At 41.2% G+C, this 15088-nt stretch overlaps 1 protein-coding gene across 1 annotated transcript in view; it reads right to left on the bottom strand.

Moving 5' to 3' along the window:
- Positions 1-10864: 10864 nt before the first annotated feature.
- Positions 10865-15088, bottom strand: part of KIAA1143 (KIAA1143 ortholog) — a 10981-nt gene continuing 6757 nt past the window's right edge. Inside the window, exon 3 of the mRNA XM_009635734.2 lies at positions 10865-12774. Within this exon, the coding sequence (XP_009634029.1) occupies positions 12563-12774 (212 nt within the window). The 3' untranslated portion in view covers positions 10865-12562. The remainder of the gene's footprint in view (positions 12775-15088) is intronic.

Raw genomic sequence — 15088 nt, 5'->3', positions numbered from 1 at the left:
GGTCGTCAGCTGAAGGAAATGGGTTGAAGGAGGCCTCTCCGTGGAGGGAAGCCGGGCTCCCGCCGCCTTTCCGCCGCCCCTGGCATCGTCCCTCGCGCAGCGCGGGGCCCGCTCGTCCGACTGAGCTGAGGGGACAAGGCCCACACGGGCGCCCCAAAATCGCTTTGTCGCTGCAGGAGGTGCCGCTGGGGTCCCGGGAGCACCATGGCTCACGCTCAGGGTGCTGCCAGCCCCAGGCTGGCGGGGCACCGGAGGCCTCCTCCCTCTCGCTCCGGCATTTCCTTTGCAAATCCTGTGAAAGGGTCAGCCGGCTGAAGCAAAGCAAAATTCAGCTCTGACGTTCTGTCAGCCCCCGACTGATTTCAGGCATATATTAAGGCAGAATCTGGCTACAGGTGAGTGCAAATCTCCTGGGTGCCTTTGAGCAAGAAAAGCCCTGCAATACCACGAACGGCAGCAACACTCTGTCGGGAGTGGCTGGAGCTGGCCAGTGGAATAGGCCAGGAACAGAGCAAACCCCACCACTTTTTGTTATTTTACCCCCTTCCCTTCGCTTTTTATGTGCTAATAATACTTTTTTGTAGACAGGTCCCAGGCTGATGTAAATTACACCACATCATCATAATATCCCCTCGCATGCTCTGTCTCAAACGCCATGGCCGCAGACAGCTGTCTGCCATTCCCAAGCAGATGTCAGGCCACTTCAGGTAGGGATTTATTTCTTCTCCACCGCTTTTGGGGTAACAGACTGATGACAGACAAATAATTACTGCCACTGCAATCAACGAGGAGGCATAGGTTACGAGTGAGTAACTACGGAGCTGGAGCATGGTCAGAGGCGAGACCAGAAGTTTCTCTCCCTCATGATCCTTCTTTGGTAGCAAGACGTAAATGCTATTGCCTCTCACTGCTTTGTTCACACGTACAGCAGCCAGGATGCAGTCCTGTGGGTTTTAGAAAAAGGAAATAAGGCTAGAGAGGATGCTTACTCGGTTAGAAGATACTTACTCCTCTGTACCTATATTGATTACCTTTAGGTATGAATAGCAATGGCATTCTTATCCTCCAAATGTTCGTTCTAGTCGATAACAAAATTAATTTGTATACCAACAAATCCGCAGCTATCCAAGAGGGAAATGAGCTCAGTATATAATAGAGGGGAGAGTTTTGGCAAAAGGGAGAGTGTAGAAAGAAGCCTGCTTATAAGAATTATTGATAAAAGAATTACATGTTTATAGAATCCAATTCTGTATCTTGAAGCGTTTTATACGCTCAGTCCTCAGCGATAACTGCAACCATTTCAATAATTGCTGTTTGCTGAAGAAAATTGATTTTAAAATCTCTCTGATTCATTTACAAATTACTATTATTTTTTGTACTGAAGTAGCACTCCAGAGTCTGTAGCACAGATGAGGGCTCCTCTGGGGTAGGTGCTGTGTAAGCTCATAATACAGGAGTGTTGTCCCTTCGAACCATCACCCAGGAACTGGCTTTCTGAACCACTGTCCTGGTTTCGGCTGGGATAGAGTTAATTTTCTTCATAGAAGCTAGCATAGTGCTGTGTTTTGGATTTAGCACCAGCAGAAAGCTGATAACACACTGATGTTTTCAGCTGTTGCCAAGTAGTGCTCAGACTACTCAAGGACTTTTTGAGCTTCTCCTGCTTGGCCAGGTGCATAACAAGCTGGGAGTACAGCACAGCTAGGACAGCTAACCCAAACTGACCAAAGAGCTATTCCATACCATATAACGTCATGCTCGGGGGGATTTAGTCGGTCGGTTGGTTGCGGGGAGAGTGCTGCTGCTCGGGGACTGATAGCGGCTCGGGGAGTGATCGTGGCTCGGGACGGGCTGGGCATTGGTCGGCAGGTGGTGAGCAATTGCATCGTGCATCATTTGTTTTGTATATTCTGTTATAATTCTCATTATTACTATTATTATTATTTTCTCTTATTAAACTGTCTTTATCTCAGCCCATGGCTCTAACCTTTTATTTTCTTCCCGATTCTCTCCCCCATCCCACTGAGGGAGGGGGGGGAGTGAGCAAGCGGCTGCGTGGTGCTTAGTTCCCAGCCAGGTTAAACCACGACAACCACACAGCTCAACGAGATCCATGGGTATGTATTTGTGCGTGTGGTATTGCATGACTGCACTAAAGCCAACACCTGAGATAAAAGCATTTATTTCTTAGAGCCTACACAGGCTCTCAAGCACTGAAAGGTGCCTTAAAAAAGCTAGCATCCACACATAAAGGTCTCCAAGTCACTCAACCCCCAAATCCAGATGGTGTTGCAGCCACTGTGGACTCTGAACTCCTTTAGAGGTGCAGAGGAGCTGGGAAAATGGTGGACCGCCATTCACAGGCGCTTTCCACCTCTGCCCGTGCCAACCCTCAGGACAAAGAGGACAATACAGGAGGTTTGCAGAGGTGCGACAGGATGCAAACACCGTACACCACAGAATTTGAGAAACAGGCTTGCGTGGCAAATGCTTGCTCCGGTTCTGCTCAGGAGGTGCAGTGAATGGGCCCGTTCCCTCCCCGCAAGGAAGATTTGGTGAGGAACGTGTTAACCTCAGTGCTGGAGCTCTAGAGAGGAGGAAGAACTAAAGAGCAAATGGCCCAAGAATTACAGGGAAAAATGCATTGGGGCACTCGCAATCCAAAAAAATTGCCACCATATGTAAATAGGCAAGTGAGACACAAAAGGGGTAGGAAAAAAGGATTGTTCTCCTCGTGCTATGGTATACAGTGAGCTGCCAATATGGGAAAACAAGACGCTAAGAACCAGTATTTACCCAGGAAATGTGTGACAGGAACAGGAAATGATCCCCGTTGCAGTGTCCAAATAACACGGTTTACCTTCATCTTAATTTCAGTGTTAACCAATGGGCAAAACAAATGAAACTGCATCTCAAGGTCAAGTGATGCTTTGTCATGGACTGTACCCACAGGGGAGAGCAAGTGAATGTTTGGAGCAATGCAAAGCAGAAAGTAGAAACAAGTGATATGGGGGAAACCCATCCTCAAACAAAGGCCCATGGTGAGCCAATGCATCTTAAGTGGAAACATAAGGGACACGTAGGTTCTGGAGCACTGACCTGGAGGTGCACTTTATCCCCCACATACACAACCACAACAGAAGCTGGGGAATATGCACAAAAAATGCAAAAAAAAAAAAAGACAAGGAAGGTAGCTATGATCTGGACGCACCAGGATATTTGCATTGTTTGTCCATCTATCTCCAAAACGTGTGAAGGGCAAGTCTCAAGTGAAACTGATGGGCAACCACAGCAAAAGCTGCTCTTGACTCTGGTCCAAAGCCCACAGCAATTAAGGGGCATCCTCCTCTACAGCAAACCTCATGCAGTATCCACAGCTTCAGTGAATATGATCAGCCTGTAACAAGGGAATATTGAAGATACACAGAGGAAAGGGTGTCTTAACAGCATCCTGATGAGCATTTCTTCATTATGAAAAACAACTGAGAGCATCCTTCTCTCTGCTGGATGCAGTAAAGCAATTTAATGGTCAAATATCTGGTCATAATGTTACCAGCTTCCATGGTATATATTGAATTTTTTCATGTCTCAGCTTCTGGAAGCATTCTGGGATTATGTGAAAAGCCCAGTTTTATTCTGGTTTTGTTTTTATTTTTACTTTAGTTTCTATTCTCCACATAGCTGTAGAGAAAAACTCAAAAGCCATGAACGCTGAAGGGCCAAACTCAAATCAAATATATAATACATACACACACACACGTGTGTGTGTGTCTATTGTAACCCCACTTTGTGGTTTGACATAGGATTTTTTAGAACCTGAGGACTTGGCAATACTGTGATCATCAATGGCCAGGCATGGCCTTTGGGGAGAAAAACATATGGGTCACATTACTGAACACTGAGGTACCACCAGTCAGCAAAGTGACAGTGCCAAATTCTTGGCTGCTCAAAACTGGCAGAGTTCCACCAAGGTACATAAGTCTGTAGCTGGGTCATGAGCTAAAGCCTGAAATCAGGGAAAACACAAAATTCTGGGAATACAGATATTTCAGCTTGCTTCACACCCCCAGTCTTTTGTTAAAACTTTTTTTTTTGTTTTTGCATTTGCACAGAAAACATGCCAGTGTGTCTTTTACAGCACTCTGAGGAAGAAAATTCAAGCTGCTCTGCCTGATATTAAAAGATGTGGCATTTGGTAACACTTGGATGCAATCCAACTGCTAAACTGCTGAGCTGCAGTTTGTAACGCAAGCACAGCTTGAAGGGAAAGCAGCAAAAGACAGATGAAAATGAAATTTATCAACAGGAATAAAAGAACATGTGAGCAGAAAGCAGCAGGAGGAATATCCAGTGTCTGAGAATGGAGAGAAGTGTACCAAGCGCATTAACAGCGGTATTAGTGATTTAAACACTGCCACGTAATGAAGCTGAGCACTAGCGTCATGATGGAGCGGAAGAACGAGCTTTGGAGTGAGCGAGTGGAAGCATAGCATGTGGCCAAATGTGTGACGGCATGCGAAATGAGAGTGACCCCACTGGCATACGCCAGCTGCTAAAGACCAAAGCCTGCTACTTACTCCAATGATGAAATGGAAGTTGCAGTATGCAAGATTAATACACGTTAGAAGAAACAGGTTCTTACACTACTAAAAAGATCACGGTCTGGTCATAAAAGACTCAGTTGTGTAACCTCCAAGTATTTAGCCTTTGAACAACTGTTACATGCATTCAAGTGTTAATAATTAAGGGTGGGATATCAACCTTAAGCTTTGAATTTTCCCAGATATTGTCAGATTAAATCTAACTCTTGGCATTGCTATAGCATGTTTTGGCTTTTAAAAGGAATGATGAGGTCCTAGGAATATCACATCGGCCTTCTTAATGGGAGAACCATAGAAAACAGGGCTGGAAAGGACCTTGCGAGGTCATCTAGTCCAGCCCTCTGCCCTAAGGCAGGATCAATTATACCCAAATCATTCCTGACAGGTGTTTGTCTAACCTGTCCTTAAAAATGTCTGGCAATGAAGATTCCACAACCTCCCCAGGCAATCTGTTTCAGTACTTCACTACTGTTACAGCTAGAAAGCCTGTCCTAATGTCTTCCTTAAATCTCCTTTGCTGCAATTTAAATCCATTAGTTCTTTTTGTATTCCCAGTGGACACAGGGAACAATTTATTACTTTCCTCTTTGCAGCAAGCTTTACATATCTGAAGACCGGTATCACATTCTCATTCCCTCCCCTGCATCTCCTTTCTCTAGATGTATAAAGCCGCTTCTTTCAGTCTGTCCTCACAGGTCATGTTTTCTAGACTTCTGATCAATAGCACTACTTTCTGCTGGACTTTCCAATTGGTCTGCATTTTTCTTTTTTGAAGTATAGTGCACAAAAGTGGATGCATTACTCCAGCTAAGGTCTGAAGCAGAGAATAAGTAGGGTAGGATTACTTCACATTTCTTCTCCATGACACATTATTTATAGAGCCGAAATTGCATTAGCTTTCCTCACACTGTGGCCTGTGTTCAGTGTTTAATTCGCGGCAGTCACAGATCCCTTCCTGCAGAATGACCACTGAGTCAGTTGCTCCCATCATTTATGTTTGTTGTTGGCTATAGGAATTCAGTGGCAAGATCCCAGAGTGTCCAATGCTTCACTTCCTTGAATTTAAACCCATTCGCCTCAGACTACCTTGTTCAGGTTTAGTACGGAGCTCATGTATCAGTATCGTTTTATTGAGAGCAGTGGAGTAACATCAGAAAATAATTCAGCCCAAGCTGCCCATCCAGCATAGAGGAATTCATCAATGGTTCTTCCCACTAATACCATGTTTAGCATATTCAGTCTGCAATAACCTGAAATGCAGTGATTTCTTTTTAGAGGAGTTGGAGAAGTTTCAAATACAGAAAATTAAGCACCAAGTATTATAGCTCAGAGGTATCGCAATGTGATGAAAGGTCTCCAACCTATCTGTATCCTGACAGGCATAACACCCAGTGAGGGAAGGGCTCTTTCAAGCCCCGATTATACTCAAAATAGGATGAGATGGGAACTGTATCTCATCAGCCCCATCTTGGCTAGTTGTCTGGAAGGAAAGTTCAATCTCTATTCATACCTGTAACGTAAGGAATTATATTTCTCTTATGTAGTCTTGAAATGTGTGACAAGGAACCAGCTATTGTTTCTCTTTCTGCTCTATGGGCTGGTCCTTCTCTGTAGCAGCTGGAGTTATTTTCAGGAACGGCCTTAAGCAGAGAGAGAACAAGGTTCCTCACAGTACCAGGGCCTAAGCAACAACCCAAAATCACACCGTGGTAAGAAAAGGGTTAACTCTTGAAGTGCCAAAGTGGTTTTTCACCTGAAATACAATTGCAGGTTACCCCCCCACACACACTGTTTATAAGCACATCAAGCACAATAGCAATGAAATTTTAAAAATTGCTCTGAATTTGACCTTCCTCTAATTTTGATTTTTACCAAGTATTTGAAACAATTTGGCATGATTAAAAATTAATAGTGGAATACTAAGTAGCTGAAACGAACAAACCTTCTAACTCCCATCAAACTCGACTGCGTAATTCCCACAGGTGCCTTTGAAAATCCCTATTTTGAATGTTGCTGTCCATTGGGTAAACAGTTCAAACATCACTGGCTTCCTACACAAACATCATCTGCCTGCAATAATTTATGAAAATCATAAAATTGATTTAAGCTCTTCTCAGTGCTCCATAAATTTTATGCAGCCCTTAAATTATAAAACTGCTGCTGCTGCTGCTGCGGCACCGATCAGAACAATGCTTCACCTCTTCTCTCGAGATAGCTGGCATGTCAGAGGAGACGGGAAGAGACTCGGGCAGCTGAACTGTTTGTTTCAATTTAACAGGGCAGAATAAAACAGCCTAGATGCCAGGGCTCTAGTCCCACTGAGACTCTGCGCATCAAATTTTTATTGCCAAAATAGTTGCTCTAACCTTCCCCTGCCTTTCCTTGGTTTTAAACCAGAAAATAACTTTCATTGATTTCATAAGGATGCTTTTTTTTTGCACACATCATCAGACTTGTGATACTTGAGATGTTCCCCTTCTAATTTATAATCAGTGTGTTCCTGCTCTCAGATACATGACAAGCAAAATGCTGCATCTCCCCAATTACACGTCGGCGCAAAAAAAGCTCTGCAAACCTCACTACATCCTTATCAGACAGTCTCCCTCTCAGCCCAAAGCTGTACCAGAACAAATGTAGGCTTTTAGCTTTTGCTAAAATTAGAGTTTTTAGGAGTGTTTGATTTTTTTTTCTTTACCTTCTTTGGCAAAGATTAAAACCATTGTTTTTGGCACAGAATCTAACACAAGGTGAAATTAAAGGCCTAGGATAGAGAAACTGTGTTTGAATGGGCTTCTTTACTCTTGAATTTGGCCTAGTCACGTATTAAAACTGCAGATTGCTTCGGCTTTATTGAGATTTCGGTTTGTGCTAGCTAACTCAGATTAAGAGCATCCTTGTTTTTCTGGTGAAGTCTCATCTGGAGTGGCCCAGTTTTCAAAGGCAAAGTGCTCAGAACATTATTAGAATCACTCTTTTTCGGTCTTTCATCCTGGGCATCCAAAGTCAGCGGCTGCTATAGTCTTTTTCTTAGCGCTGACACTTCCCAGCTCTTTCCACTCTCCTGATAATGTTTCCTAGCCTGTCATTCAGACAGTCGTCATTTTTAAGGGATGCGTTCTCAACCTTTCTATCCTCACGCTTTTCTCCCACATAACCCTTTGAGTTTCATTCTTCCTCGTGCGCTGTGTTTTTGCTCAGAGGTGTACAAACCATCTGTGCCTCTAATACAATGTTCTTAAATAGCCTCCAGGCAGATCTCTGTGGTTTTTAAGTACTTCTCTTTGCCCTTCAGCCTGCTGTTAACCATTTTCCTCATAGTTTTATAATCTGCCCTTTTAAAGTTTGTTGTTACTATGTCGTCCCTAAGGGAGCAACTCTTTTATGATATCAAAACTAAAAGCGTGCAGTGATCACCGTTACCCCACGGAGGCTTGACAACACCTTCCTCTAATAACTTCTGCCTATTACAAGGTAGCTCCCTCTTGCCCATGGCCTTAATTAATCAGGCATTGCACTGAGGACTGCCACGGGAGTCACGGAAAAGGAATCCTTTGCCATATGGATTGGAATGGCACCAAAGCCACTTTACATCTCCTGACAGAGGAAAAACTGCTTTTGCCAGCTGTTGCTTTACCTCCAACAAAAAATAAGACGTGATAGCAGGGTAAACACTATCAAATTCAATCTTGTGTAATTTTCCTGACTGGACTCATCCATTTTCCCCAGGAGGAAGTTACTTCCCCGGGGCTGGCTCTGAGATTTTGTAGGTTCTCAAAATCTTGAGGAAGTCTACCAGAGGTTGCAGTCACTCACGTAAAACCCTGTGGTGTTTCTCCCCTGGTTTTACTGGCTACCCTTGTGACTGCTGCCTCTGGAATGCTCTCAAGGGAGCTGGGTGGAAGGGGAGGTCTATGACATGAAAAATCTCTTCGCAGATTAACACCTTGCCCTAGGAATGGGAATAAAGGGATGATACTGAAGAGGCAGTTGATACACCAGCCTTTCTGTTTGCTGAAAGCACAAAGGATTGATTTATGGCATCTTGCCACGGGAGAGGGCTATAGGTTATTAACGAACTTCAATGGACAAACACTTGCTGAGACTGCATATCATACCTCTTGTGCTGTACCAAAGGTAATGACTCATCCTCAGGCGGGCCTGATGTCCTTGAGAATGCAATTGGCTCTACACAGCCAAGTGAAGCGTTGCTTAGTTAACGCACTACAGCACGAGGGAAACAATCAGCTGAAACGATGACATTACTACTTCCTGCTTCATTATAAAACTGCAGCTTCCTAACAGGATTATACACTGAAGCACTGTAAAAAAAGACATTAAGTCCTGCGTTGAAACTTAAAAAAATGTGTAATTAAACCAGCTAAATACAGGCTTCTTGGGTTCAGTGCCTGCAAAACACAGCCTTTGATCCTCCAAACGATATTTCCTGGAAAAACCCCGGACACAAAAACTATCAGAATAAAATTCTGTCTCATCCCTTCCTGTTTAGGCCAATGAAACGACCATTTGCGGCCCAACAAATTTTTTATTTGAGAAAAATTAACCTTATCAGACAGGCTAGAAATATAACCAAGGGTAGGAACTCCTGGACCACCCACCATATGTCCATTTTCTTGCTCATTCTGTCCCATGTCTTTGCAATTTCTACCCCAATAACGCAGCATTCTTGATGACTCCCTTTGCTTCCTATCATTTAGAGAAAGACCCCATTTCTTCAAAAGAAAGACAAGTGATAGAGCATCTCACTTTTCCTGATGACATCCAAACACCTTTGCAACATAAAAAGCCTCCACTATAAGCATCCATTGATGCAACACTACTACAGTTCACCAGGTTTGTTCCAGCTTACTGCTTAGCTAAGAAGAGCAAGAACACCACCATCAATAAATGTTTTGGAGTCTTAATGAACTGGAAATTTTCAAAGATTGTATTAATAAAGACTGTACAAGATTCCCATATTAAGTAACAGGCCACAGCTACTTTCACCTTGCACCTCCAGAGGGCTGCTCTCACACTTACGTGAGCAAGCTCCACAAGAAAAACAATACATACATATACATTCCCCTCTGCAGGAGAGGGAAAGGACTGGGGATGGGGGCAGCGAAGACAGAGAAAGAGAAAGCCAGGAAAATTGTCCATTCCAGTCCTAGTCCCACATTCCATGTGCTCACTTTGGCTTCCCCTTTATTAGAAAGTTCTTGCGATTACTATTTTTCCATGAGCCATTGCTTAAGGCAGGTGATTGCTTGAGACAGTTTCACATTTCCTTCCAAAATGAACAAGTAATTGTTCTCTTTAGTCACAGGTTTCATGGGGAGCTGATGGCGTGTGTAATTTTCCCAGTGTGTCACATTAAGAACACTGACTTTTCACATGACTACTTGACTAAAATGCTTTTGTGCATCACTCACACCTCTTAATAAATACATCCAATTAGTTATTGTTAGGTGAACTGGGAGTGAAATACAATGAATACAAAGGTCTCCTCCTGGTCAGAGCACTACCAATCACAGTCAGAATAAAGGAAAGAAACTGGGTTTCTGTATCCACCTTTCTTTCCCCTGCTGTGTTGCCTGAAGAACAACATGCCTTTCATCGTATTATTTCCAAGTGAACCCAAATAATTTATTTGCATTCCAGACATCTGTCATGAAGTTGTAGGGCAAGGAGCATGATTAAGCAAAAGTACTGCACCCGATATTTTGAGGTAACCCTCTTCTTACTGGACTTCAGTCTCACAAGTCTTTCACTAGAAATATTAATTTTTGTTTAAATTACTAACCAGATTCAAACACGACCTCAATCTTATTTTCAACATGCCAAATCAGCTGCTTATATGAGAGGCCCTCTCTAATTTTAGGGTAAATCCAAATTCCCTCTGATCCTTGGCAAACATTTATCTCTCTCTTGATAGCCATGTCTCCTAACCTGCCTCACAGCTAAAGTGAAGAGCTTTCAGGCTGTGCAAGAAAAATGTAAGCAAGTATATTTTTGTGCTGATGAACAGAACCAGAAAAGCAGTCAATGGCTAATTCATTCTTTCAGATGAATCTCAGCAAGTCAGAGTATTTACCCAGTTGTTGAAATATGCCCAAATATTCCTTCAGTATACTGTAACGCTACAAGATTTCTCATGGGGGTGTGTATATATCTATTTTAAATGGATTCAAACAAGTTTTAAGTATACAAAATAAATGACAATATTAATTCCTGGGAACCTTTGATTCTGTATTTCTTCTTCTTGTGTTTTATTTTCTTTTTTATATATGCAGAATACAGACAAATTATGTATTTACAAATGTAACATGTCCTCATGGGAATAATCAGGTTGTCACACTGCACCTCTAACATCAGACCAGTGCTAGAACATGACTTCAATATCCATTTATAGGTCTGGTTTTAATTTTCTGAGAGGGCAACAGATCTATTTGTTTTCAAAATCAGGGTAACATGCACTCACACAATTAGTGTGAAGTAGTATGCAAACTTGCATCTGATCTCATGCTGCAGGAAGCTGGTATGTACAGAGACAGGTAGCAGTCATAAGAGGCTTCATTATCAAGTGACACCCCCCCCCCCCCCCTTTTATGCACTGAAATATTCATTAAAATATCTTTAGACCACTTACAGAAAACATAATTTATTGTTTAATACCAGATTAACAAATTAAACCAGCTGTTTCACACAGCAACTTCAAATTTGCTCCTCAATGAAGCTTTACAGCCCAAATAATTTTGAATGTCCTGTCATGCAGCAGCAGAACTGGTTGCATTGCCTTACACCCTCTAATTCTGCAGCAGTCTCAGGTCTTACTTAAATATGGTTACAGAACACACCATACTTCCAAATAATTTCAGTCATTAGTCCCATTTCCACCACCTTGTTCTCCCCAATTCCATCAGCTCTCACATTGTTATTTTGAATTTCAGCACATCCTGTTACATAAATGGTACAGAAATGGTCACTTTCAGTGTACTGTACATGGACAGCTGAAAAATTTTAAAACTTCGTATCACGGCTATAACATTTCTTGACTTAAATTTCCTGTTTACCATTTCCTACTTGAAGAAAACCAAAATATGCTTTTCCACGGCTTAAAGATTAAACGAATTTTTTAAATAAGCTGTTTGAGATCCCAAATAGTTATGAACACATATGTAGCCAACTGAAACAAATATACTTCAAAAAACACCCACCACTAAACCACTGAGTCCATCAGTGTGAAAACCAAAGTGCACAACCTCCAAGGGTTTCAGCATCTTTCTTTTGCATTAGTTGATACCATCAACTACAGTCACTTTTTTCATACCTTGCTAGCACCATCAATTCAAATGAATTTGATGCTTCTTAGACTGCATTCACCAAAGACAGGACTAAGACTACATGATTTTAGCAACTGCAGGCTCACTTACTGCAAGGACTCTGCAAAGAGCTAATCTGCCAAACCACACATGCAAAAGTTAGTGCAAACTTTTGTTAAGCTATGAGAGAGAAAACTTCAGTCTCTGTTCCACAGCAATGAAGTCTCTCTCTTTTGAATCTCAAGTCAACAATAACAGATAAAAACGACACAACTGTCAACTAAGGCCATTAAATAGAGAGGAAATACATTTTTAGTAATGGAGGACATTTTAAAATTTATTGACTGGAAATTTATATCAGCTGGATATGTACAGGTATATTTTGCTGCTCATTTGTGACCTCAAATAGCTTTTACATACAGGGTTAAATTCTCTTTTAAAATAAAGACATGACATACTGTTCATACAGTTCCATCTGAACAGCCAAGACTCAGCTCTGGCTAGTTTTATGTTATGTCTCTCTAGCTGGACTGTAACAAAATAAAAGAAGACTCAGATACCATGCTTCAGTTTCTACAAAAACACTCAATAGTACTCAAATCCCTAGAAGTAAAGTAAGTAAAATATAAAAAAGTACAACTCCTAATCATCATTTTCCTCATCATCAAATGAGAGAAGACTGCTGTTTTTTATTTGTTTAGCTGTACTTTGAGGAGTAGTTGCTTCTCTCTTAGTTTTCTTTGCCTCTTTCATCTTCTTACTTGAACTTACATTGAAGTCCAAAAAGTTCTCTGATGAACGCTTGGCTGGTTTCCTGAACATAATTTTTCCATCAGCAGGTTCTGGTTCACCATCTGTAACGAAGAGAGTAAAAGCAGAGCTCATCTGCACATGTTCATATACACATACGGACCTTCACTATTACCTTTTCTTTTACCCCAAGACCAAGATCAGTGAGACCTCTGACAGAGTACGATGATCATGAAAATGTATTTTTTGGCCACAAAGTCTGTATCGACAAATGTCCTTCATGCATGCACAGCTGCTCCAAGGAAACCAGCCCCTGAACTGCAGTTCTCCTGCAGTTCCTATTAGAAATGGGTTCTCACTAACAAGAGCTTTAACTTAAGACTGCGAGCAGCAGAGCTTTTCCCACACAATCCTGCCGTATTCAGTTATCCAAACGGAGGGACAACTTTATAGGATCCTCTAATTCCACTTTACTGTTTGTAAAATCCATGACAACAAATGCATTTATTACAGAATTATGGTATCTCTTTTAAAGAACAAAATGTCACATCAACAAGACAAAGCTTTTCTTTTTCTTCTAATATACTCCCTTCTGCTGAGACAGCTAAAAACACTACATGGTCATAAACCTGCCTTTTATTATCATGTGGGATGAAAGTTTTAGGGTTTCTTTGTATCTGCAAAATCACCAAACTATTCCAACTGACTAATTCTGCTCCCCCGCACGTACTAGAGCAAATAACAATTTTAAAAACAAGAGAACTCCCTTCCAGGATTATCAGGCAGAGGGGAAAACTACTGCACAAGTAACAGCATCAAGGCAGTATTTCTGGAAAAAAAAGCATAATTGTAAAGTCATGAATCAGACACAAAGGCTCATGCTGCAGTAGTTTGTGATTTTTATAATGTGTACGTGACAGTATAGAGTTAAAGAACCATAGGTAATTCAACAGAAATTTCCTAGTAATATGCATGTGTTTGACAAGATTATGTGCTGTTCAGTTATAACCGATAAATATCGTTTGTCTTTAGCATGAATTCTTTCCTCAATTCATAAGCATTATGGCAGAAGACAACATTTCAGTGTTATCGTGCACAGCCCTAGCTGAAACACTCTTCAGTGCATACTCCAAACGATATAACTATTAAATCTGGTGTCTTAACGGTTGTGTGGTACAAATTAAGATCATCAACCTCATTAGGAAACTTCAGTTATAATTCCTTACATTTCACAGACCCTGTTTATGAAGACTTAAAAAACTTAAAGCACCAGTTCTGTCAATTACTTCTACAGAATGCACACTTCTGCAGTAGTTTATGAGAGAATACTATTATGCAGAAAATAACCAACTAGGTTTTAGGAAAATATTTCAGTACTGGTGCATTAGAACAGCATTACAGTTACAAGGAATTACCAGCAATAATAAACTGTAGATATGATAAGCATACCTGTCTATGGATTCATTGTGAATTCTGCATGGAAAGCTTAGGTGTTTAGATGCGGTACATGGGATACAGAAGTTTAGGAAGTGCTTATGATAAATTCTGGCAGAGAAAAATAACAAATAAAATAAAAAATTTCTGAAAACATATCACACTCAACCAATCAAAATGCACTATGTACCTTTTTCTCATAAGTTGGATTAAAAATTCAAAATCTTTTTCATGTAACTGCCTCCATTTTGGGGCTCTGAAGTCAAATATAAAATAATTCCCCTTACTAATTGTTGGTTAACTACAATCTTTATTTGGAAACCCAGATCTTCTAACTTAAACACGATCTGAGGCACATGATATAAGCCAAATTCTGGAAAAAAAAAAAAGTCTATAAGAAAAATTTCACTTATAAGCAGACCCAACTGTCTATATACTTGAGCCAGTCAGCACACAGACTGTAGACAGCACCAGTACAGCTGTGGAAATACGACTTCAAAGCAATCAACTACTGCATAAGCACAAGGAGCATCAAAAAATCTCATTGGACACCCTTTTAAAGAGCAATTACTACATTTTCTCAGAATGGTAAATTAAAAATCAAACCCCTAAAAACCTAATGAAAGCATACCAACAAAATAAATCAGAAAAAGAACTATGTATTCATACTCCATGTAAAAATGGAAGTCAGAAATTTAAATTCTACCCCCAAATCTCCTGCCACCCACATTATGAGCTGCACAGAATCGTTTCATCTTGTCTACCAGATGGAGAAACTGATCGTTATCTTTGCAATACGAATTTAAATTCTTAATAAGCAGAGTGCATAAACAGAGCAAAGCTCCAAAACTCCACCAAAATGGCAACTAGCTTGGCTCTGACCTCCAGGGCCTTGATACTATTTGCAGATCATTCTGCATCAAAGGAAAAGATTTTAGCTCTTGGCCTGCTTAAACACTGTCAAAATTTCATTATATGCTCAAG

The sequence above is a fragment of the Egretta garzetta genome, unplaced genomic scaffold (assembly GCF_000687185.1).
Source record: "Egretta garzetta isolate BGI_Z169 unplaced genomic scaffold, ASM68718v1 scaffold583, whole genome shotgun sequence".
Lineage (NCBI taxonomy): Eukaryota > Metazoa > Chordata > Aves > Pelecaniformes > Ardeidae > Egretta > Egretta garzetta.
The sequence above is the reverse complement of the archived record's forward strand: the minus strand, read 5'-3'. Positions and strand labels throughout refer to the sequence as shown.